The sequence below is a fragment of the Coloeus monedula genome (genome assembly GCF_965178545.1).
Source record: "Coloeus monedula genome assembly, chromosome: 17".
NCBI classification, from domain to species: Eukaryota; Metazoa; Chordata; class Aves; order Passeriformes; family Corvidae; genus Coloeus; species Coloeus monedula.
The window spans coordinates 592,399-618,022 of record NC_138797.1 but is presented as its reverse complement, the minus strand read 5'-3'; the positions used below and the strand labels follow the sequence as shown (position 1 = coordinate 618,022).

At 53.5% G+C, this 25,624-nt stretch overlaps 1 protein-coding gene across 6 annotated transcripts in view; it reads right to left on the bottom strand.

Annotated features, from left to right (window-relative positions):
* Window positions 1-634: 634 nt before the first annotated feature.
* Window positions 635-25,624, bottom strand: part of CHD6 (chromodomain helicase DNA binding protein 6) — a 93,680-nt gene continuing 68,690 nt past the window's right edge. For 3 of the 6 annotated variants that reach the window (XM_082292827.1, XM_082292826.1, XM_082292828.1), the window contains 17 exons: window positions 25,347-25,546; window positions 21,416-21,575; window positions 20,796-20,885; window positions 19,751-19,854; window positions 19,040-19,169; window positions 18,720-18,780; window positions 17,990-18,047; window positions 17,120-17,339; window positions 14,901-15,109; window positions 12,214-13,767; window positions 11,484-11,632; window positions 10,995-11,201; window positions 9,898-10,344; window positions 9,074-9,262; window positions 7,086-7,205; window positions 5,925-6,029; window positions 635-3,976 (listed from right to left, as the gene is read on the bottom strand). In XM_082292827.1, coding sequence (XP_082148953.1) covers window positions 3,086-3,976; window positions 5,925-6,029; window positions 7,086-7,205; window positions 9,074-9,262; window positions 9,898-10,344; window positions 10,995-11,201; window positions 11,484-11,632; window positions 12,214-13,767; window positions 14,901-15,109; window positions 17,120-17,339; window positions 17,990-18,047; window positions 18,720-18,780; window positions 19,040-19,169; window positions 19,751-19,854; window positions 20,796-20,885; window positions 21,416-21,575; window positions 25,347-25,546 — 4,894 coding nt within the window. In that variant the 3' untranslated portion in view covers window positions 635-3,085. The remainder of the gene's footprint in view (window positions 3,977-5,924; window positions 6,030-7,085; window positions 7,206-9,073; window positions 9,263-9,897; window positions 10,345-10,994; window positions 11,202-11,483; window positions 11,633-12,213; window positions 13,768-14,900; window positions 15,110-17,119; window positions 17,340-17,989; window positions 18,048-18,719; window positions 18,781-19,039; window positions 19,170-19,750; window positions 19,855-20,795; window positions 20,886-21,415; window positions 21,576-25,346; window positions 25,547-25,624) is intronic. The other 3 variants (XM_082292829.1, XM_082292831.1, XM_082292830.1) reach the window with 2 other exon arrangements.

Below are 25,624 nucleotides of genomic sequence, written 5' to 3'. Positions count from 1 at the left end.
TTTGCTAAAGCCTGAGATCCTTACACAGAGATTTAGGACAAGCATTTCACAAAACTTGGAGGTACAGGAAGCACAGGGAGAGGAGCCCAGCACCCCCTCTGCTGGGTGCCAAGGTGTGTAACTGCTTGGGGGGGTGTGTGTGTGCGTGTGATGACTGTGGGGGTCTCTGGGCTTCCACCCACCCTTGTGGAAAAAGCAGGTCAGCAGAGAGCCCTTGTGCATCCTCTGTGCTTAAACTGGCCCTGGAGCTTGGGCTGCTCCTGGGATCTTGCAACCCATGTGGGATGTGAGTTCCCCCACACCGGCGAGTTCACCCCAGGGTGCTGTGAGAGCTGCGGGTTCGGCCCCTCACGGCGAGCAGCCCGACTCAGAGTAACACACAGGGCACCAGGAGCAATCCTAGAGCAGCGACCAGGCCACTGGATTCAACAGCTTCTCAATGGATTCATGCTGAGAAAAAGGCAAGTCACGTTTATCACTGAGTCAGGTGAATTAAACATTCACATATATTTGCTGAAAAAAATTATATACATCTGTAGCAAGGCTCTGCCAAGTCTGAAAGATAAGCATCATCTAGTCACTAAATTAAAAAAATAAAAATCTGACTTTTAAATCTTTTTCTTTTTATCCATGTTCAAGAGCACAGACAGTTTATTTTGTTAGCACATTTGGTGAAGGATGTATGTGTGTGAATAGCCATGAAAACCGGTGAAAATTTGGCATTTGTTTGGGATATGATGGAAAAGAAGAAGCAGCCACTTAACGCCTTACAGTCTAAATAATCCACAGAGTATATCGGGTTGCAAAAGGGTCACAAAGTAGCAAAGAGAAGCCTAAACACCCAGAGACGTAGCATACATGTCTGCTAAGGAAGAACAAGGTATAGAGCATGCTGGCTAATTAAATAAATTTCACTTTAAACCCTGTTCCTTACGCATGTAACCCTGGAAAAACCATCCCATAACAAGAAATGGACTCGGAAGAGATTTCTGTATCCATTCACAGTAAGGCTTTGAAGATATATGAAGTTTTATAGCATTTGTATTTTAAGGATTTAGGGCAAGTACATGTTCTTCCACTGAATAAAAACAAAGTTAGTACTTAAAAGGTTCAAAAATATATCAATCGTGACTTTTTTTTTTACATAAATAAATTATATTGATTTTGGATTTAACAGCTGAAAAAACCCTTTCTGCTTCCACTGGAGGCAAAAACTGAACAAAATGTTAGTTAAATAGAGATAGCAGCATTTCTAAGAAATCTGTCGATAGTGATACAGTATCTATGCTACAAGAATGTTATTAAATAGAACACAATTATTGGGGGGAGGGGGATTGGATTATGATTGGTTACACACTTTAAAAAAAATCATCCAATCCAATAAACTGGGAATAAATTCTGTGAAAATATAAACCAACTGTTTTTTTTGACCATGGGTAACAGACTTCTTTGAGATGCTAATTTTAACATGTACATAATTTATAATCCCAAATGTATAAAAGACAATGACAAAAAGCATCATAAATAAATAATGCAAACTGAAATAGTTATGTCAAAACATTTGGACCATCTGATAAATTAGCAAAACTGCAACAGAAAAAAAAAAAGTAAAAAATACAGTAAATTGTGACAACCAAGTGTGAAACTGATGAGTAGCACACTCCAACTCCCTCCCAGCCTGCCCTTCGCTCACCGCTGCACCACTGCGGCTTTATTCAAGTCTCAGACCATGAGCTGCAAGTAAGAACAACCCCAAGTGAAAGAAGAATTAAAGGAGGAGTGAGGGGAAGGAGAAATCGGAAGAGTTGCCTGCGGAGGAGTCTCAGTACCCAGAGCTGGAGGGGGGCTGGCGGCATTAAAACCCGTCCATTTGAAATGCAGATGCTGAACTCATTTGGGAAATACTGTTCAACAGCAAACGGAATGGGAAGAAGCCAAAGTCATCTCTTCACAGTCCACCACTAGAAAGTAAGAAACTCAGGCTCTGAAAGTCTCAAGGGTCCTTCTCAGAGGACTCCCCAATGGGGGAACCTGGCCTACAGCCTTCTCCGTGTTTGCTGAAAGAACGTCGCTTCTGGGGTAAGGAGTGGGAAATATAAAAACTCAGGAAGCCTCAGTGTTCATATAAGAGCATTAAAATCGGTGTGGTCTGTTCAAGGCTGGGGAAAAATACCTTTAGAGCACCTGTAATGCCATAGCTGAGAACTAACGCCAGAGAGAAGAACTGAAGACTAGCAGAATGATGAAGGAACTGGTTGCTACAGGTACAGTAACCCCAGAAAAGTCATGCAAGTGTGCAAAACCTTTCCAGCTCAAGCTGGAAAGTTCTTGTAACTACCAAGGAAAGGGCAACTAAACTCCACGTAACATAAAACCAAACGTTGGTTTTAAAAAATACAAAATGTCTACATCATTTTTTCACTCTCTGCAGTTTGTCTCCAAACCTTTGAGGTGGGATGATCAAGAAATTATATCACTACCAGTTATGCTTTTCCTTTCAAAGAAATGAATATATGCATTTTCAATCATTAGTTATATACTTCTGTCTATACTACTATTCTAGTAACCATGATAAAATAGGGAAATACTTTAAATCAAAAATACACATCAGCACTTACTATAGCTGTGCTTTTAACCCAAATACAGGCTTTTTCGCTCAGTGTCGCTGTAGACAGAAATACCCTTGTCTGTGTGTTAGACCAAGAGATAAACACTTTTCTTCTGCTCTTGTTTTTTTGCTGCTTTTTCTTCTCAAAGGAGTGAGCAATTTACGGGGGGTGACCGAGTACTGGATTTGCTATTGTTGGCTGGGATGAACGACTGGAAAAACAGAATGAGAATTCGGTGCCTCCCATACTAGCTAGACAACACTGTTTATCTAATAAAGTGGCAAGACCCTGCAACTATTAACATGTAGTATGTCACCAGTTTTTTCTGACAGGGAATTAGGTAGATAATATTACTCATGGAAACACAGGTTTATGAAGGTGGAGCAGGGTGGGAGGGGAAGTAACAAAGAGTTTATGGGATAAGAAACTCACAAGCCACAATCTTTTTGTGTTTTTCTTTCAATGAAACAAAAGTTCTAATCGGTATCGTGAGCTGCTTGGTGCTCCTCCTCTGCTGGTCCGTCCTGCTCCTTCTCTGCTGCCGCTGGCGGGCTCTGCTCCACACAGTTTTGACTGTTTGCAGCTTCTTTTTCCGGCAGTGAGACAGTTTCTGGCTCTGGATTTGCCAATTCCCCTTTTGCTTTCTTCCTCTTCCGCTTCTGGCTCTCCAGGTTTGCCGCCTCCGAGTGCCTGGTTTGCTGGATGCCAGGCAGCGCCATGCCGATGCCAGGGGAAAGGAACATGGAGGGATAGATCAGTCCAGGAGACATCCCTGGGATAAGAAATGGGTTAAAAGCTACAGGACTACTGGTAGTTATTGCGGATTCTGTCTGATTAGAAAATGAACTAGGACCAGGCTTGTCTTCAGCGAGAGGTTCTTTTTTCCCATCCTGGCTGCCCTGTTTCTCCTCATTGGCTTTCTCGGCGCTGGCTGTGCCACCTTTCGTTGTGCTTGTTAACGAAGTCGGAGCAGTCGCAGTACAAGTCGTCGTCATGGGGGAGTTGAGGAGTCCTCCAACACCGAACATCTGGGGAACGGTTGCCATGCCCGGCAGCATCATGGGCAACATGCTCAGGGTGCTCTTCACATCCTCACCAGCGGGCACTGCTGCAAAGCCAGCAGGAAACCCGACCAGCCCGGTCAGAGGGATCCCTTGCATATTTCTCATGTTCTGAAGTCCCACCAGATCCATCCCAGCAATTAGTCCGTTCATGAACAATGGTCCCATTCCAGAAGAAGAATCTGCTACAACACCAGGGCCTTTAAGGAGTTCGCTCCGGGGCCTCCTCCCTCTCCGGCGCGGCCCAGCGTCCCGGAGCACGGGCTCGGTGAGGATGCGATTGAATTTGTTTTCGGGTAAGTAGCCCTGAAAATGAGACATAACAGAGAACAGCCGACAGTTACTACTGCAGCAAAGGAAATCTGGCTTGTCTGTGCCCACATCTGTGCCCCAGATGGTGTCGGCACAGAAATATTTGCCTACATGATATGGAATTTGAGAGGTACACATAACTTTTCCCCAAGGGATGCTGCCAAATGCAAAACACGCTCGCTCTGCCCTGGCAGGATCCTGCGCTGTCAAAATGCTCAGGGAGGGGAGGAGGAAGCATGTTTTCACCCCGTATTCCAGCCCTCAGCACCAGCTGTTCACAGCACAAGAAGCACCAGGGCAGCGTGGTGTCAGCTGCCCACTCAGCTCCCTGCCCAGCTCTAATTGTGCCTTCAGCAACAGGTGAAAAAATCCTCTTTGAGATGGGAAGGGCCAAATTTTCAATGCTCTGCAGGACAGCAAAGCTCATGGGATGACACAGAGAGTGGGCATGCTGCCGGAGGAGTTCCTGGTCAGAGCTTCACTGGGATGCCAGGGAGCATTCAGAAAGCTCTTCTGACAGAAGAGACATGGGACCAAAACCCAGCAGTCAGAAGCGGGCAAGACCATCCAGTTACACAAAGCAATGCGGGGGGATCCACAGCACAGCTTAACACTCCCCTTTTCAGCATCCTCAACACAGACATTGAAACATTTCCCTTCATAGTTCCCTTGGTTTCAATATCACCACTCTTTGAATCATTTCCAGTAATAAATTTAGGTAGGAAAAGTATTTCCTGTTGACACCTGTAGTGCAGAAACATGAATTAGATGCACCTGGCAGTCTGCTCAGCACAGCACCTGCCCAAGGAGGGAGAACCTTCTGGGTGCATCTCCCACTGACAGATGGGAGAAGCTACATGGGGCTGTGACTGCACCCAGGCTCTGCTGGCCCGAGCACCTGGAGCAGCTGGCCATCCTTCTGCATCCCTCCCGTACCAGGACAGGTATGCATTCGCCAAAAGCTCAATGCCCATGGCATGGGAATGCTCATGGGATGCAGCTGCTGGAGCAGGGCGCAGGAGAGGTGCCCAGGCAGTGCCAGGCACACAGCGGTTTCTGTGGCAAAGAGACTGTCCCCTCAAGTAGAAGAAGAAGAGCTGTCAGCTCACCCGGGGCTGGCTGCCCGGATGGGGCCCTGATGCCAGCCTGGATGTGGAGCCGTTTCCTGGGCAGTGGGACAGACGATGCCAAATCTCCAGTGCTAAGGAAAAACCAATTTGAGAGCAGTACAAACCTCTAAGGCAACGGATTCACCCTCCAGCCCTCTACAAGGGTGTCACACAAATCACTGAAGCCCAAAACCAGGCAGCAGGTGAGAGGGACTACAGGGAGAAGTCTGGATCAGGCCAGCCCGTGGGGCAGGGCAGGGTGATCTGGCAGTGCCGTGTGTGCAAGAGGGGAGAGTGCTCCTTCTCCACAGGCTCTGCCACACACTGGGGCAGGGACTGCTGGATGGACAGGGTGGATGAAGTGGCACAGGAGGCTCCATCCTGCCCCTTTCCCTGCCTGTGCCTGACCCTTCAGGCCTGGTGACCTGTGGGGCCTTTGGTGAGCCTGCAGCTGTGCAGGCAGAGTTCACAGGAGCTGATGAAAAGCGTCAACTAGAGATGTTTTTGAAAATTTGACCCATGAGAACATTTTGTCCACACCCTGCCATCCAGCTCCTAGGGGATTCCTCTTGCCCCTGCTACCCTAAGCATCCCAAGGCTCTCCAGCCAGGCATGCTGAGCTGCTGAGCCCCGTTCCCAGGGCCTGGCCACAGAGCTGGTGGTGGCACGGCCCAACCTCCCGCTCTGCCCCGGTGCTGCAGCCATGCCCTCCCACACACCCAGCCCAGGGCCTGCCTTGCAGCTCCCAGATCCTCACTGGAGAAAGGTTGTGGGGATGGGGAGGGGAAAGAAAAGATGACATGATACAGATTTCTCCAAAAGCTCTAACTTACTGAAAGCTTAACAATGTCAGCCCAGTCAGCTGCAACAGCATACTCCAAGTTTGCATCAAGCCACCTTGGCAATTCCTTCAATGCTGGTGCCGTGGCTCCCCCTAACTATAAAACACAGCAGAAGGATGACCTCTATTGCAGAGAGAGTTATGTAAAATAATACAAAAAATATGATTACACTTCCCCTAGCTTCTTGCTTTGGGCTGCAATTTGCTGGGGTGTAGACTCTGGCCTTGCTACACTTGCCTTTCTGCAGGATTTGGGTGCGTGCCTGCTGCCTCCAGAGACACAGCTCAGGGAGAAAAGGCAGGTTCAGCCTCTGTGGCCCGGCCCATTGCCCTCCCAGGTACCAGTGATGGGGACAGAGCTTCTGTGAAAGCCATATTTAGAACCAGCAAAGCCCCCAACTCACCCAGGTCTCCAAAGGCCAGCATGGGGGCAACAAAGGGGAACACAGATGTGGCTGAAACAACCTCTTTCTGCCTCACTCTTCAGTTTTGCTTTTAGATGTGATTAATGTCACATCACCTTCTGACCTAGTACAGTCCTGGGTGTGTTTAAGAACTAAATTTCAGTGGAAAGTACTGCTGAACATCCCTTCTTGTTCAGAGAGGTGAACATCAGTGCCCTGGAGATTAAACTGCAGACAAGTAAATCCAAGCTCCTTGCTCAGAAAGCAGGAAAAAGCCCTTCCAACCCTCAACCTTCCACAAGCCCAGCAGTGGGATGGGTATTGGTGTGCTCTGGCCTGCACCTCGTAAGGAGGAACAAACCAAAGGATATTGGCATGGCAATGTTACAGTTTGTGGCATATTGCAATGAATTCAAGGGGTACAATCAAATCCAGGATGGGAAGCACATGACAGGGCTGTGCTGAGGGTGGCCTTAAAGCCAAAGGCTGTACCCCATTGCCTCTGAGGGGTCTGTCCCTTGCAAGGGACGACACTCCCACATCCCTTACTTCACACAGACAGTCACTTATTTCACAGGTCTGCATGTCCTTGGGCACACGTGTCACAGGTTAATGTGGATCAGAGACCTATTCCAGACTTTTGTCTCATCCATAGGCTTCTCTGGATTAAATCTCCCCCCAGGCAAGCTCAAGCTCTGCTAAGCAATTTGGGACACTGAGGGCAGAGCACAGAAGAGGCCTTCGCTTACCCGCCGTCCGGTACCCTTATGTACCACCGGCACCCGCTCCTCTCCAGTCAGAGAGCTAATGTCCAGTTTGTTGGGGTCCTTGCAGCGCTGCCTCCTCTGCTTGGGCTTGTCTGAAAAATTCTGGAGTGCAAACAAGACAATGTTAATGAGACTAGATGGCTTAATGAGCCTGGCTGGCTACAAGCCCTGCAGAAGAGCAGCATGGATGGGCTCCCGAGGGACAGGGAATCCCTGAAGGCTGGGGCAGGAGCAGCACCAGCAGCACAAACTGGTCCCTGCCACAGGACCAGCTCTCAAATGAGCAAAACTGATTTTTGTAGGTATAAAGGGGTCTCCAGTGTACCCCACATAGAGTGCTCTAGTCCTAACTCCCCTCCACTCCTGATTCTGCAGGTTCTTATAGATGCATCTGTAAACAGGACACTGCATACAGCCAGTAGAGAGAACAGGTCTGTGTGTGCCACTTGTGTCACTCTCATACAGCCACCTGCTTCTCACCAGCTCAGCTGTGCTGTGTTTCCTTCCTCTTTCAGCTGTTCCCAGCACAGAGATGCTGCACCATGTTTCTCTGGGATTAGAGCCCTCCGGAACTGCAACCTACCAAGATACAGCCAAGTCATTGTACACCCACTGCATGCACCGAGCCCCACAGTCAATGTGCCTGCAAGGATGGAGCATTATAATGAACAACTCGGATAGCTCAGATTCCTGAGAGTCAGAAAAGACCCTGAGTGCAGTTCATGCTTTGAGCTGAGCTACTGCAGTACCCCAAAGCCACTCTCAATCCGTCCTACCCAGAGAGAAGAGATCCTGCAGGGCTGGCCTGGGGCACTGGGGGCTTGCTGGGGGCAAGAGCTTCACCAGAGGCATGGTCAGACTGGGCAAGTTCCAGTACCTCCCTGGAAGGCAAGGGTGTTGGGAAGGAGTGGGAAGGTACCTCCACATCTGCTCCACCATCTGACTGCTCCTGGGAGTCTGGTCCTGGGCACACAGCTGGATGTTTCTCTGGACTTTGAACAGCAAAGACCATCCTGCTGAGCAAATGTTGGGCTCCTCACCTCTCATCTCTAAGAAGCTTCAAAACACTAATGTCTTGCCTGTACTCCAAGCTCCAGGAAATCCCCGCCTCAGGCGCATGATCCTCCAGGACCACAATGCAGAGTCTTTTCTGTTTTACCACCACATTTCTTCCTGCTCTGTTTCATGGCCTGTGCTCTGCCTACTACATGGTCTAACAGGCTAAATAAGCTGAAACCAGGAGCAAACCGACCTGTGAAACCAAGAGGTGGAGGTTTATGAGACAGCAGGAAGCATCAGAAAGACTGTGCACCCCACGCTGAGCCACTGCTTTCTGAGAGCACCCACGGCCACACAGACACCATGGGGTGTGCAGAGCCTGTCAGCCTCCAACACAGTCCACTGGGCTGGCTCCTAAAGAGAGGATGTTTCCTCTTGCCTGGGAACCTTATTTAGTACAACAGTACTGCCTAAAATGACCCCAGGTGAAAAAGAACAACATAGACCTTGAGCACCTGAAATCCCTTTTCTCATTTCTGTCCCCGTCCCTGGCACTTCTGGGAGACTTTGTGCATTGGGCAGATGGATGCACTGCAGCTGGAGAACCGACCTTGGGCAACAGGGCTCAGCTCCTGGAGGATGCCAGACAGGTCCATGCCCAGGGTGCCCTAGAGGGTAGTGACAGTCCCCCGCCTGGGCATGTTTGTGTTCTGGGGGGAAAGGAGAGGAGTTCTCCAGCAGCAAGTGCCTTTTGTTGCCGTCCAGGGGAATAGTGCTCACCTCTTAAACATGTCAGGAATCCCTGAACAGCCCCAATGAACACCACAAACCGTGTCACAAGGAAAAACCTAACACAAAGGACAACACACAAGGCAGGTGCGCACACACACACACAAACACACACACACACACACACACACACACACACACACACACACACACACACACGTGCCACTGAAGGCCACCCTTACTGTGCCAAAGCTGGGAACGTCGAGTGTGTAGTCAGACTGCTGCCGGAGCCAGTCGAGGAGACTCTTATTCGGGACAGCCTTCTCTTGGCCGCCTGCAGCTGGGACTGGCTGTGGAGCTGAGGTAGCAGCAACCGGCCCGTCAGGGAGAGGACTGTTCTGAGGGGGCTGTGGCTGGTCTTCCTGAACATCCTGCCGTGGAGGGAGGAGCAGGGAGAGCCCATCAGCAGTGTGCAGTGATGCATGTGCACCTCAAGAAGCACAGCTCCCAAAGCAGGTCATCTGCTCACATCATACAGATTAATCCACACACTCCCACTGCCTCTTCCTTAAACCACCACCCACCACCACACTACATTTCCACTCCATCCCCAGCACTGGTGGTAGGGAGGGCAGAGTGCTGGGAGATGCTTCTGAACTCACATGGAATCACCAGGAAGACCAACTTCCCCTCAGATCACTCCTAAAAGTGGTCTAGGGGCGCCGGTCTTGCTCCATTCTTTGAGTGGATCCCACGTTAGAAGGAGAAAGGGTGCAGTAGGATCTTGTCTTTCTCATCTTCCCTAAACATAAATATTCCCTGACGTGGGCCAGCTGCTTTTGATTATGCTTAGCAGGATTCAAACACTCCAGAGTGCTGTAAACCAGAGGGATAACTTCCCTTCCTCCCTTTAGTATCTGCTCTGCCTGGTCCTGCACAAACGAAGCTGTCTTGGAGGAAGCTGCGCAGTGTCACGGGCAGCAGAGCTTGGAGGGGAGAGCTGGGCCATGAAACAAACTGTGCTGACTCCATGGGGTCCATGTGAAAGGAGAGAGCATCAACCCACCTGCAGCCTGTTTGGAAGAGGCCTCTCCTTCAAGAAGATGAGGTCCATCCCTTCGACATTTTTCCTCCTGCCCCGTCTCCTTCTCATGGCAGCATCATCTCTTCGAAAGCTGCCATTTACAATCTGTCCAGTGACAGGATGGATTAACCCTGCCTGTAGGATGCCAGACAAGTCCATGCCCAGGGAGCTCTGGAGGGCATTCACGGTCCCCAATTTGGGCATGTTTGTGTTCAGGGGGAAAGGAGAGGAGTTCCCCGGGGACCCATCAGAGGCTCTGGACAAATCCACCGCTGCCTCGCGCCAGCCGTTCAGCACAATGGGTGGATGGACATGGGCTGCTGCCAGCTGCTCCAGGCTCCTCTGTTTGGCATCTCTCTCCATCTCAAATTCATAGGGTCTCCTGTGCTTCCGCTCGTCTTTTGCAAAGGCAGGGCTCAGGAAACCTTCCTGTGTGTACCAAAGCCACAGAGGGTTACGGCTGCTCCTGCCCTGCCCAGGGACCACAGCTCCTCACACCACCACTGAGCTAATGGTCAGGCTGCCCTGCCCCTCCAAGAAGCCCTGAGGGATGCCCTTTCCTTGGGCATATCACATCTCTTTCCCTGTGTGGGGATGGTGCAGGAGCACCCTCGCACACACTCAGATCTCCCAAGGTGTTTATAACCATGGCTGCTCCGCCAGCTGCTGGGGCCCCAGGCCAGCAGTTTGTCTGTCCCACGTGACTGTTGGGGACAGGGGCACTGGGACTTGGGGACTTGAAAGGGCAGTGCTCCTTGCACCCTTCCTTTGGGTTACCAGGGGGCTGTCCCCTTTTCCCTCTGACCATGTCAGGTGCTCCAGCACTGACTCTGCAAGCACCTCTAGAGCCGCAGAAGCTGTGGAGCTGCCAACAACAGCTGCCTTCCAAGGAGGGCAGCAGGGGGCTGAGAGCACGGGGAGCTCACCAGGAGCTATCAGCAGGGGACCAAGTGGCTAAAGCCATGTGTTATGCACCTCAACTGGCACCAAGGGGCCCCACTTGGGAAACTCCTGAGTACTTCTGGGCAACGTCTCACCCCAGAGTCATGAGCCTGTCACTGCCTCAGGGCCCCCCTCACCTTTTGTACCCGTGACATTAACACCCCGTTATTGAAGCTGGGATCGGGGGCTTCTGACTCGGCAAAGCTGCTCCTGCTGCCAGCGCTGCTGGCCATGGCTGGAGCTGTCAGCAGGCTCTGTGCCTCAAACTGCTGGCTGGAGGAAGGCCACTTGCCCTTCAGGATGGCATGGCAGATGTTGTCAATGCGGTTGATGATCACACGGTCCTGTGAACAGAAATGGACAGTGGCAAGCTGAAACTGGAATGACTGACGCACGTATGACAGCTCAGGATTAAAGTTGAGCCCAGCCCAGGTGATCTCAGCACGGCAGGGAACTATTTTGGGGGCAAGCATCTCCATGGCACGGGTGCTTGGGAAGAGCACCTTGGCCTGAGCCTCCATGGGGTGTGCAGAAGAGCAGGAGGCAGAGCTGGAGCTGTGTGAGCCACTGCTCACCAGGGCTATGCAGGAACACTTTGATACAAACCGTGTTCATTTTAACCTCACCTTAGGCCACTCAGAGAAGGAGTAAAGCGTCTTCTCCTGCAGCAGCTGGGCAATGGTTGGTGCCCGGGCATCCTGAAGATCATCAATCTCCCCGGGCAGGACAGAAGCAGAATTCTTGTTCTCTTCCTCCAAGTACTTCTCTGGACCATCTAAAAAAGCAAGGGAGTACAGAGCCCACCACCACCCTGCCTTTCTCCCTGTCTAGAGGCAGGGAGCATCACCTCACATGTTCCCACCCCAGAGCCCAGCTGGCTCCACAAAGGTCCCAAACAGTCCCCAAGAGAAGCAGCAGACTTGGATCAGGGCAGGCAACCCAAGCTGCTCAGGAAGGACCATCACTCCCTTGAGCTGTGTTTGGGGGGCTTGAATTGCAGTAGCCCCCCATCCCCGACCATTCCCAGGCAGGCAAGAAGGAGGGCATATGCTTTTCCAAAGGGAGCTGATCAACAGGCAGTGCCTGTGCCAGAAAGGGAAAGGCATCCTGCATTCCATGGCATGCTCTTAGCAGAAGGGCTACTGGGGCTCAGAGTGGAGAGTTTTGGTCAGCCCTGCTGGCAAATACAGCCCCCAACACTTTTTGCCCCCAGTTGCAGCAGCTAAAGGGACCTCAGCTCCCACAGATGGGAGGCCACTCCACGGGCTGGCCAGCCCCAAGGTTTGGCTCTGCAGGGAGGTCCCTCCCACCACAGCCAGAGGTGAGTGTAACCTGAGGGAGCTCTCAGGACCATACCTTGGCTCTGGTTGCTGCTGGCTTTCTCCCCGTCATCTCTGTTGTCACACTTTTCTTGCTTTATGCCCTGAGGCTCAGGGTGTGGGGCCTCTGTGCAGCCTGTCTGCCCCTCAGCGGCTTGGCCCAAGGGCTTCCCCCTGACACAGGGGGGTTCTGGCCCCTGAGGCCCGCCCTGAGGCAGAGGTGTGGGCAAGCTGAAGGGCTGGCTCTGAGCCTGGCCCGGTGAGTGCTGACGGGTGCTCTCCTCATTCGAGCCACAGTCCTCCCTGCCCTCTCCGCAGGGCTCCCCCAGCCCCAGGGACTCCCTCTCGCCATTCACATCTTCTGGGCAAGTGTCCTCGGGTGTGGGGAGACCAGAGCTCTGCTCCTCACGCCCCAGTTCATGAGCCTCGGGGCCACAATCAGCCCTGGTCCTGGGACCATTCAAGGCTTCCACCGTATCTGCTGCTGTCTCAGAGTTATCATCGTCCTCTTCTTCCTCTTCATCTTCCTCGCTGTGGCTCTGACTTGGCCCTGACTTTGCCTCCATTCCTTTCTCCTGCAGCAGACTGATGAACCTCTGCTCAGGAGGAACCTTTAGTTCATAGTTATGGAGACTGGGACTGTAGAGCCCCACACTTAGGACCCTTTCCATGGTGCCGTGCCCAGGCAGCCCTGCTGCCGGGCTGGCAAGTGCTCCTTTCTGTTCCAAGCCTTTGCCGAGCTTGGCTGCGGCACTCTGTGAAGGGTTGCTCCCAGGGGTAGAAGGTGAAGGCTCAGCTTCCTCATTCTGACTGTCCATTCGGTCAGAGCACACCTGCAAACCCTCTAGGAAGGGAGCCTCTCTCATGGCATCTGCATCGCAGCTGGATGGATCCTCATCCCCCTCCAGCTTGCCCTCGGAGAGTTTGGCAACGCTGCTTCCAACATCTGTGCAGTTTGGGCTGTCCCTGGCGAGGGAGCTCTGCTCGCTGGGACAGGCCTTCTCATCGTACATCATGCACACCAATGAGTCTGGCAGCGAGCTCTCGTCGTAGGTACTGGAAATGATGTCCCGGACTTCAGACATGAATGTTTCACAGTTTGCGTCCGCTGGGCTGCCCCCAGCCTGGGACATGGTGCTGTCCACGGTTTCTAGCTTGATCTGACTCTCAGCTTCATTCTCCAGGGTTTCACAGGTCTGGTCCATCTGGCTGTACAGGGGGGAACTGTAGAGTTTGGAGTTAGACTGGTAAAGGCAGCACAGGGTTTCTGGGCCTGGGAGCCCCGTTCTTTTATGCTGGGCATAGTTTCTGTATGCATCTAAAAAAGACAGCTGGGGGTCATTCATGATGTAGTAGTCAGTGCGGTTCAGGCCGTGCTTGGCGGTGCCGATCAGCAGGTCCCGGTCGTGTTTGCCACACTCCCACCACACGGGCAGGTAGAGGCTGGGCCGGCACAGCTTGAGGCGCTCGTGGAGCTGGGGGCACTTGAGCACCTGCTCGCGCACCTTCCGCAGCAGCTCGATGCGGTACAGGGTCCTGGCAGCACGCTCCTCCGTGATGGGCTCCACGTAGATGTCAGGGTCTGGAGGACCTACAGCAGGGACAGCAAAGCCAAGGACACATTATTTGGGTTGGCAGGAGTTCCTCAGAGGCACTGATGAGCAAGCTGAGTTTTAACCCTTGCTCAGACTGCAGGTGAGGTGGGGCCAGTGCTTGTAGCCACTGTTAAGGCCTCTTCTTCCAGTCTCAGTACCTTCCAGTCATATCCCATCAAATGGACATGGGAAGTAACACTCCCTGACTTGAGCAGCTGGATCAAGAGTGGCACCAGCTGCAGAGGATTTCAGAGTCTTGTCTGAGCTCTGCTCCATCATCACCAGCAGTGCTGGAGCTGCCTGGACTTGCAGGTGGAGCAGCTCCTGGCGCTCTGAGCCTCCAGCAGCCCTTCAGCCTATTGTCAGGGAAGGGCAGCTCGTGCAGCTCTTCTGATGAGGAACACCTACCTAAGGCACAACACACACACACAAGCAACTGTGCCTAAGAACCAGACTCCATGACAGATCTGAAGCAAATGTTTTCTGCTGCTGTTGGAAACAAATCACTTTGTGCTTAAATAGCCTCCAAGCAGCTTTTCATCTGTCATGTCCTGTCTGGTGCCAATGCAGACCTCTGCAGAGTATTCGAAGAAAGCGGATGCCCTTGGTGTTGGCCAGGCTTCCTGAGCCTCCTGCAGCAGATCCAGGCTCCATTTACCCTGCAGCAGAGCTCCACAGTCAGCGCAGGCATATATGGAGTGGACTCTGTACAATGGCAGCAGACAGATGCTCAATGAGCAACAATCCAGCTCACCCAAACAACCCCCAGCTCCAGCATGGAACTGTGCTTTGCGTGTGCTGCTTCTCTACTTGTCTCTCAAATACAGAGGTTGCTGTCTTGGATAAAATTGGTTGTGATTTCCTGTGAGAACTCCAAGAGATCTGTGAGAGCAGGGGCTGCAGTCCATGGGGCTGCTCTACCCTCCCACTGTGCTGGGGAGGCACTAAATGGCAGAGACAAGGCAGCCAGAAATGCAGGACTGCTGCAAGCCCACAGCCTGCCTGGCATCTCACTGCTTCCAACTGTCTCTGAAGATCCTCCCTTGCTCTCCTGCTCCATGAGAGCAGCGGGATCCCTTCTACATGGACCTACTATTACCCCTCCACAGGCCATGCAATTTCCACTCACCATCCTCTTTCCACAGAGGGAGACCACAAACATTCTTGCACATGGCTACAAAGCTGTAGAAGTACTTCTCCAGGCTCTCATCTGTCTTCTTCTCCAGTCGAGAGATGGCTCGGAACTGGGCCCAGTCAAAGACCTTTTTCTCTTGGTCATAGATAACCCCAAAGGAGGAGACAGTGCGGTAGAAATCTGCCTGCTCCCTCCTGGTCCACCTGTGGAGCAGGGAGGAGACAGGAACACCACTGAGACATGTTCTGGGCTCAGAGCAGGCAAGGCACCAGGCAGAGAGGCTCAGAGAGCACTGCCTAGTGACTGACCAACAGTTTTGAGGGAGGTGTCAGGAGCAGCACACTGGGGAGACCACCTCAGCCCAAGACGCTCTGCCCTCTGGTGCACAGGGAGGAGGAGCAGAGGCCACGGGCCCTCTGGCTCTCAGCTCATTTTTTCAAACCTTCTTGGCTGTTCTAATAAACCCCTGAGTGCAGCTCTGGGCTGTGCTGCCAACAGGGTGCAGGCTCCAGCAGCTTCTGTGGAGGCACAAACCTATCCCCCATCTACTCCCTTCCTGCCACATCAAGCTGTTTCACCCCCACGGAAAGGTCAGTTCTCCGTACCAGGAATTACACAGGAAGGATATGCAGATACAGTTCTCATCCAGCCTCTTGCAGAAGGAAACTGGGACTGGGGCTTGCTGCTGTAAGGGTCCCAGTAACAAACACAGTAACAAACACCACCCACCTTACTGACTCCTGTGGACTCTTGGGTGTCACCCCCTCCCCACCAAAGGAGAGTGGCAGTGGTGATGGAGGAGTTCAGTTACAGCGCTCTTAGAACACAACTTTCATGCTGGCTGGGACCCTCTGAGCTTCCACCTTGTGGGGACCTCTCAAAGGACAGAGATGGTGAAGTGTCCTGGGCAAATACAGCCCAGGCAGAGCCCAGAGAAACAGCTCCAGAGAACAGATCCGGGTGCACACAGCAGGGCAAGGACAGAAAAAGGGGAGCACTGAGGCCTGAAGAAAACTTCCAGTCAATCTCAGCTCCTCTGAATTGCAGCTCTGAGCCAGTATCAGCAAGCAGCTGAGACATGTCAAGGGAAAGTAGACAGGGTGACAGCACCCACAGCACTCTCCAACTGCCTGAAGTACACCTGGGCCAGTACTGCGACCCCTGTTCCCAGGGCCTGCAGTCATGCTCCATTTCAAAAATGAGAATAACAAGAAGAAAGGTAATGAATATTTTAATGATCCAAGTCAAAGAGCCCAATGGTGAATTTATCAAAAGGCCTCAAATTAAAGGCTGGCAGAAAACTCCTGTAAGGTGATCTCCCCTACAAAACGTCCAGAGAATTAAGAAGCAGGAGATACCAGGCTGCTGTGATGTCCACAGCACAACCACTCAAGCCCCCACCTCGAAAAGGGGACGGTACGACTGGAAGAAGTCCAGAGAAAGAGGAAAGGGAAGGTGGGCTTGAGCAGCTTCTACACAAGGAGGCCAAGAATACAGCACAAGGCAGCACACGTACCATGTGGTTACGTGGGGTCCTGCTGCTGGGACAGGTTCACAGGAGGCAAAACCATTGAGGGCTGGTGACCACAGAGAGTCCCAGTCCCAGGGTGGCACGGGAGACTGGCAGAGATGGCAGCAGCATCACCCTGTGCACAGCCTCCCATGGCTGCAGAGAGCCACTCAGGGTGCTAAAACAGTCCCACCACCCTCCCACTTACTGGGACACAAATGAAATGGGAGCACAGCACAACCAGGATATGTCACCACTGGGCTCCTGAGCAGGAGGAAAAGTGAGTGGTGTGAGAGCCACAGGGGTTGGAAATGCACTGCTCATGGGCTGCAACAGCGCTCATCTGTCACCCTCATCCACGGTGTGTCCCAAGGACACAACTCTCCTCTGCTGAGGCTGACCCCTGGCCCAGCAGACACTGGATTTGACCCTGAAGTGCTGTCCCCTCACCTCCTTTCAGTATCACCACCTGCCACCCATGAACTCGAGTTTGCAGTGGAGGCTGCTCCCTGGCTGGGCTGGCTGCTGGAGCAGCAAGGCTCCCATGACTCAGAGCACGTTCCCTGTCCAGCAAGGACCCATGTGACTCCACGCCCTGGGCAGCTGGCTGCACACACAGCTCTGGTGACATTTATCTGGGTCAATTCTGGGGGCCAAGGAATTGGCCTAAATCAGCTTTGTAAAGGCTCCTCTGCTGCATTACCTTTTCTGCATTTCTTTGTTCACCGAGTCCATCTCAGAGGCTCTCCGGAACATCTCATCCTGCAGCCAGTAGCCATGGTTACCAGGCACCAGCATCTCGGCACGGGGAGGCAGCTCCTTGCGGTTGCAGCGCTGGTAGACGGTGACGAGTCGCCGCAGTCTGGCCGTGAGAGCAGAGGAGACAGGCCAGCAGGATCTGTCTGAGTCGGAGCCATCCTGGGCTTCAAACATCAACAAGGACATTAGTATTTAGCACACATGCAAAGCCACAGGTTCCCACATCCTCTGGCAAGCTCCAAGAGCTTCCTTCCACCTTCTGCCTCCCAAGGGGAACATCAGGGATCACACTCATGAGTAGGGGGCCATGTGACCATCTCTGGGCCTGTTGGCTCACAGCCTCACCACGTCTTAGCTTCCTTCAGAGAGAGTCCAGAGGTTGAGATCAGGGTGGGAATGACGGCTCCAGGCCAGGCCATGCATGGGAGAAGACTGCAGCTCCCTGCTCAGCAGTGGGGCCAGCCAGCCTATGGCATGTGCCAACACTGCCCACTGCAGAGACCTGCCCACTGCAGGCAACTGGATGGATGAGAGCAGGCTAATGGCATCTAGTCACCCCGGGTAGCTTTGGCTGGAATCACTCAGAACCCTGGCTGCTCTGCCACAGGGCCCATCCCTGGGTCACCTGTGACTCTGCGCATGAGGGCCCCTGCCCAGGTTGAGCTGCCTCACCCACTAACACAGAGCAGCATGTCCCTCCAGCACAGCAATGTGTTCCTCCCACCAAGCAGTGCCTGGGGTAGCACTCAGGCTCGGCTGTGCCACTCCAAACCCTGGGAAGCCACGGGCCGCATTGCAGGAGACACGGCCTCACCTGCCGCTGGCTCGTCCCGCTTCTCACTGGCTTCACCCACCCCAGCAGCCACGATATCCTGCAAAAGGAAACAATCAGAGAGGGCTCAACCCCACACAGAACCCCCTGCACCCACAGCCCACCCGTCCTTGGCAGGGTGCAGGGTGGTGGGATGGGCAGGGCTGTGTGTTCAGTGCCCTCGGGCTGCAGCTGCTGGCTGTGCTCAGCATATGGGATCGGAGGTGACAGCTCAGAGAGGCCATTTCGGGCCTGGAGGGAAGGATCTCACCACAGTGACGAGGCTGTAGTGCCACGGCCCAGGACAGAAGCAGTGTGACAGCCTCCACTCTTCAAACAACCCCTGCAGTCTCTGGTGCTACCTCATTCCCTGCTCTTCCTCTCCCCCAAGGCCATTTCTTTTGGGACATCCCAGACTCCTCTGCCAGGGCCCCACATGGCTCTTGAAGCCAACCAAGAGTGAGAACCAGCACTCCTGGGCACCCGCAGCCCTCAATTCTCCTCAGCTCCCCACAAGGAAGATGCTGCCCAGGTCCACAAGTAACACAGAGAGGCACAGCAGAAGCTGTGTTCCAGGGAGCAGAGGGAATACACACAGGATGGGGCACGGACAAGGCAGACCAGCCATGCTAGCTCCCTACTGCCCCACGGCAGAGCTGATGGAACCAAGCCTGCACAGCAGGGCAGGCTGGGCAGCCTCAGATGTGGATCTAACACTGTGACTCCCACTCACCTCCTGTTTTGACAGCCCCTCCAGCTTTTCTCCACTGCTCTCTTCTTTTTCCATGCTGCCCCTGGGTGAGAAAGCAAACAGTCCCTAGTAGTGGCAGCACAGCCCCTGTGGCTGTGCCAATTCTCAGCACCAAGAAGTGAAGAATTGGTCCTCATGCCATCCGTCCACCTCATACCGGGGACCAGCCCCCTCCTGCCCTCCCCTCTGTGCTCAGGAGCACAGCTTGCTCCCTCCCACCTCCCTGTGCACAGCTCACCCCACAGCACTGCCCCAGGAGCGAGCCAGGCGGCCGCCAGAGCTCAGCTCCATCCCCTGCCCACCTTTCAGCAGCATCCTGTGCCCCGTCGCTGACGCCCTGCTCGGCAGAGAGCAGCTTCTCATCGGGCATGCCCACCTTCTCCAGGAAACACAGCGCTGGGTCCGCCCGCATGGCGTTGTACCGCTCGTAACCTGCCACACAGGTTAGGTCAGGGCAGACAGACAGCACAGAGCAAGACCTGAGCCTGGTCCACGAGAACCTCCTGCTCCTGGGACACAGCTCCCCACCTGGCTCTCACTCCCTCTGTGCTGCTGTGAGAGCAATTCTCACCCCCAGAAATTCCCAACACTTTCTCAGAAGCTGCTAATGGCTCTGCAGCCCCTGGGCAGCAGGCAAAGGGAAAGGTCAGCCTTCCCATCCCACCCAGCAGCAGCACAGCCTCCACAAAGGGTGCAGCTACAGCAAACAGCCCGGTGTCTCCTGGAAACCGCATGGAGACTCCATGACGAGGCCAAGAAAAGATCTGTGCCTCTCTCCTCGCCCTCACACAGCAACTGCACACTGCTCCTGGCAAAACAGAGTCTACCACGAGAGCCAGCATGGCCACCCTGGGCATGGCGGGGTGCCTGTTCCCTGCCCGAACATGCTGCTGGCACCTGTGGAGAGCTCCCCTGGCCCTGTGTGGCTGTGGAGCATGACATGACGTCCCCTCCAGTACCAGAGGTACTCATTCCCTCACACACCAGCACCCACCAGACAGCTGGGTACACACCGTGCTTGAAGACACCAATGAGCAGGGATTTATCGGCTTCGGCATTCCACCAGTCCACTGGGATCTCCACGTAGTCAATGTCTGGCAGCAGCACATCCAGCTCCCTGAGGCAGACATGGTATTAACGCCCCTCTCCCAGCCTTTCCAGACACCGAGGGGCACTGGGCACTGCTCAGAAGGGACAGGGGGAGGCAGGAGCCACCACTTGCTGGCTTGGGGACAGCTAATGAACACTAGCCTGGGCCCCGCCATAACATGGGTACACGTCTCCCTGGGGTCAGAGCTGGAGTCTTGGTTCCACCACAACCTGCTGCCCTCCTGCTCCTCTTTCTCCAGGGCAGTGGGTGCCCCCAGCCTCTCTCCCCTCTCACCCAAGCAACACCAGAGGACTGAATATCCCATCTGACCTGAACAGCATCTCTAGGGGTAAAACATTTCACACCTACCAACCCCAAAAGAATGGTGTCTCCCCACACAGACTGGTGCTGATAGAGCTGTGCTGGGGAAGGCAGCAGCCCCTGCTTGGGGAAATTAAGCTTTAAGCTCAGCACATCAAACTTCTCTGAGAGCACTGAGAGCTGAGTCTTTGCAGAAAGGTCAGGAGCTGGCAAGCTGCAGGCTCAGTGCCATTACAGAGCCTGTGGGTCCCACTGTTCCCAGTGCTGGGAGGGACTCCAGGCCACAGTGATGGGGCACACTCTGCTCTGAGGCCTGGCCCTGAGACTGGGAGCAGTTTCTGTGGACCCCCACTTTGGATAAGGGCCCATTTGTCAAGCAGCACACAGAATCATTTTCCTGCAGGGTGTCCCTGCAAGTCCCCACTGCCTCCAGGCTGGTGCTACAGTCTCAGAGCTGCCTCAGCAGGGCTGCCATGGCTGCAGTCTCTGTACAGGCAGAGTGGCTGCCTGAGGGTGAAGTTTTGCCTGAGGAAGACCTGAGGTCCGATTCATCTGGAGCTGTAGAGAGCCCAGATGTGGCTGGGTCAGATACCCGTGGCAGTGCTCGAGCCCGAGAAGCCCGCGGGGGTTCACCGTTAGGTCCCTACCTGGCGGGGGTCCCCTCAAAGGCTTTATCCGCAGCCTCCCCCAGCACTTCAGCCTTCAGGTAGTAGAGCATTCGCACCCGCAGCAGAACCCTGTCCCGGGCGGCAGAGAGGTCAGCAAGGCCAGCGGAACCTGCTTGACACCATGTTATCCCACGTGGAAGGACCCCCTTCCTTTAAGCAGGATCGCTGCTCAGGACATGGCTGCCACGAGCTGGAGGGGAATCTGAGGGTGGTCCAGCAGTGGGAGCACGGTGATCCTGCGTGGGCTGTGAGCCCTTCACAGCTCCCTCCCACCCTCCCAACACTAAAGGCCCTTAGCCCACTGTCTCCATGAGCACGTGGGCTCCCACAAGGGGGAATGGTTTTAAACTAAAAGAGGAGAGATTTAGATTTAGATTAGACGTTAGGAAGAAATTCTTCACTCAGAGGCTGGTGAGCCCTGGCACAGGTTGCCAGAGAAGCTGTGGCTGCCCCATCCCTGGAAGTGTTCAAGTACAGGTAGGACAGGGCTTGGAGCAGCCTGGGAAGTGGAAGGTATTCCTGCCCTTGGCCAGGTAGTGTAAAAAGATGTTCCTTAAGGCTCCTTCCAACCCAAACCACTCCATGATTCTATGACTCACTTGTTGCAGTGCTGTTTGAGGTGCTTCTTGTAGCTGTCATCATGGAGCACCACCTCGGGGTTGCAGGTGGCGAGCCAGTCAGCATTCTTTATCTCAGGAAGCAGCATCTGGTTCTTCGTCTTCTTCCCCTTCCTGCCTCTGGGCACCGGTGCTGACAAGCCTGTAACAGCGAGTGGCATCCAGTGAGCACCACAGGCATGGCCTGGCACTGCCACCAGTGCTGGGAGGAGTGGGACAGCAGAGCAGGGAGCTGGAAGAGCCCATGCAGAGCTCCCAGCTGCAGCCTGGAGAGCCAAGGAGGGGAAGTGCACGGGGCAAACACAGAGCATGGGAGAGTCCATCCCTGTGAAAAACTTGGGAATCACCACAGAAACTGAACTGCTGTGCGTTCTCAGTGCAATGCTGAGCCCTGTTGCAGAATTATTGAGGGATCAGGGGCATGGATCATTGATAGAATTATGGGATCAATAAAAGAACTATACAAGCAATAGGCCTGTAAGCAAAAGGCCTGTGTGTGAGAAAAACTCCCCATGAGAAAATCCCTGTGTGACAGGGCTGGGAACAAAGAGGGAGTTGGAAGATTTGCAGCTGTTCAGATAAGACCCAGAGAAGGAGAGGTAAACTCTGAATTCTTTTAATCATAACATAACTGTAGAAGCTTGCCAATGTAAGTCCAATTATGTAGAAGTAGAAATTCGCCTTGGTAAGTTTTAAGCCACTTAAGAGTTAACAAGCTGGTATACTATATAAGTGCCTCTGGATTGCTAATAAACGGAGTTTTGCTCTTATCAACCATATTGGCTGGTCTGCGAGTTTCTCCCCCCCGCCAGAGCCCGGGCCTCTCTTCTTTTTACAATTCCAACAGAACCCAAATGATAACATGGCCCCTCGATGTATAAAACTATCACACAGAAGGGATGAAGCATGGAAGGGACCTTGGTCCTGCGCACAGCACTTGGAGACTTACTTAGGCACTGCAGCCACCTCTGAAGGTCACTCTATGGGGACAGTTATTTGGGACAAGAGTTCAAACAAGAAGCTCCCAAATGATCAAAGAGCAGCAGACCTGCTGATCTGACCTGTAAGGGCTGTTTCTTATACCGTGCATCTGGAGCAGGGCTGGGGGGGAACTGGATTGCTGCAAGGGGGCTAAGGTACCAATGGGAAAGGGAATGCGGTCCTATCTGCCTGACAAAGATAAACAAGATCCAGTGGCTGGAGATGAAAATTAAACACGTTTCAACCTTGAAATAGGATGTGAGTCCACAGCAGAATGTGGAAACAACTCCTGGTGGGATCAGTGTTGTTTGGAATCTCCAGAGAGGGATAAGCTGCCCCCCTGGGCAGCTGCTCTTGAGGTAGGAACTGCAGACATGAAGGGGAAAGGATGCCTGAGCAGTCCCACCCCATCTGTCTGGTCTTGTGACACCAGTGAAGAAGAGAAAGCATCACCATGTCATCAACTCCTGCATAAAGTCTGCAGCTCCATGACAGGACAAGGGCTGTGACCCAGGGGGCTGCTGGAGGCCTGCAGTAGGCACCAGGCCTCCTGTCCCCAGCACCAAACTGGCCTGATGAACTCTGGGCAAATGCTGCTTCCTCAGCAGCTTGGCCTGTTCCAGGATGAAAGGCAGGATGGTGCTGGATCAGAGCAGAGCTCTGAGTCGGACTGTCTGGGTGCTGTGCTCGCCCCTCGTGATCACATGGATGTGGGACTGAGAAGAGCTCCAGGATGCCCTAGCAAGGGCTGACGGTTGCTGCTGCTTTCTGCCCATCAGGGATGGAGCACAACCTGCCTGGTCAGCTCTCTGCAGACACAAGTGGTACCTGAGGCTGCCTGGGGAGCCACAGCAGTTACTGCTGGAGGACTTCCTGACTGAGGAAGGAGCACTGCTCTGCACTGCAGTGTTCTGCTTGTTCTGCTCTCCTCCAGCTCCTGACGTCAGGCTGAGATGCTGTTGCTCCTCTGGCCCAGAGGTTTCACAGGTGGGAAAAGCCATTCTAAAGAGTTGATGGAGAAGCTCCTGGTCGCTTTGCTGGTCAATATTCAGTGCTCTTGCACTAAAGCAATCCTGATCCTCCACTGAAACCGTGGCTTGTTTGTTACTTGGTATTATCTAAATCAAGCCCACTCACACCAGTCAATTTGTTTCTGACTCTTGCTCTGCTCCCCACAGGACTCTCGAGCCCACTCCCAGATGCTCTCAGGGCAGGGTTGTGTGGCAAGAGCAGGAAGGAGCACTGTCAAACTGACTCCCATTGAAGGAGATGACTGGAGTAACTTAAGGCAGCCACCGTAGGCCACATCCTTGGACTTCACACTGCAAAAGCTAGCTGGACACTTCCAGGCAAAATGAAATGATGATGTTGGGTTTTAAGCACCAACTAAGATGCACCTGGTGCTCAGAAGCATCACCACTCCAGATCAGCCTTCCCTGTGCTCTACCACTTGGGAACAGAAGTCCCAGATTTCAGCCCAGCTCCCTGATGTCAAAAGCAGTCTGGAGAGTTCCAGCCCCCTCACTACTCACCTTGTGCCACAGATCACAAGTACAGAACAAGCAGCATATGGCTGCTGGGCTCTGACTCCCTGAGGGACACTGTGGCCTCCCCCAGCCCCACTCACCTGTCCTGAGAGCCACAGGCACTGTGCTGCAAGGTCAGCCAGAGCCCTCTGGCACAGCAGGCAGTGACCATATGTCCCAGGCCACAAGCCTCAGCAGAGCCAGGGAGCCAGCAGCCACTCTGTGCTCACAGACGAAGACAAAGGCCCCACGGCTGCCTTATTTGCAGGGTGGGCTCTATGGCTGCCCCAGCCGCAGGGGAGCCTACAGAGAGCAGCCACTGTGCCGCAGGTAGGGAGGCCAATCTGCAGTGTCCACCACTGAGGCAGAGCCAGAGCCAGAGCCAGAGCCAGAGGGAAAGCAGGGCTGGGGAGCCTCTGGGTGACCTGTCTGAAGCAGAGGATACACTGGGAACTTCTACACAACAGAATACAGACACCTCTAGACAACAGATGCAATTACAGATCTGACATGTGGTGTGACACATGAACCTCACACACACTGCCTCTGAGTAGAGAGAGCACAACCAGGCCTAGGACAAGGGTTTTGCTACACAGAGTGAGAGAAGGCAGCATCATCTGGGGAGCACTCTGCACTGCACAAGTCTCAGCACAAACCAACACTGCACCTCCACCCATCAGGGCAGGCACTGCAGATCAGTAAGTCTGGGACAAGCACCATGATGAGGGGAAACAAAAGCTGGAAATCACAAAATCACAGAATATTCTGAGTTTGAAGGGACCCACAAGGATCATTGAGTCCAACTCTAAAGTGAATGGCCCATATGGGGATCAAACTCACAACATTGGTGTGAGATGGATGCTCAGCTGCACCACCAGCTTTCCCTGGTGCCACTGCCCGCGCTGCCATGCTGCCCGAAGGCACAGGCAGGGTCCTGCATCACGTCCATGCTGTGCCCTGTGAGGCCCTGAGGAGCAGCCTAAGGCATTTTCATGCTCTGAGTGGAATCAGCACCCTCATCCCTATCACACCCAACGTGTTCATACGGTCACTGGTGCTCACAAGCTCACTGCCCAGCGTCTCCCTGCGCAGGGGAACCGCGACAGTATTCACAGGCCAGAGAAGACTTAGCAGCACTGCTCTGCTCCCACCACAAGGCTCCCTCTGCACTGAAAGCCAGAAAACAGCCTCCCCGACTCAGCCAGCCCCTACAGCTGGCTCTGAGGGTCAGTGTGGAGGTCAGCTTCGTGGAAGCCCCTTTCTCTGTGCAGAGAGAATTGCAGTGCTCAAGCACAAACACTTGCAGACTGTTTCTGTCAGCTCTGCTTTAAATTCTGCAGCCTCAGTCCCAAAGGCTGGCACAGGGCAATGGGTACAGATGCAATGGCAGAGAGAACACGCAATACCTGAGTGATTCTGCAGAGCCTGGTTCTGGCCATCCTTCGTTGGCGTGATGAGATCCCAGATAAAACTCTTAATCTTCTCATCCCCCTTGTAGTGTTTGACGCAATACACCAGCAAGGCCCGACAAATCATCTCCATGTCCTTTTCATTCAGGTGCCACTTGAACCGCCCATGGGTCAGGATATCTTTCCAGCGTCCCCAGCTGAAACAGCAGGAACACAGAGTAAACACTCCTGTGCAATTAGAGACCTTGCTGGCACCTCTCTCCAGGAGCTCCTGT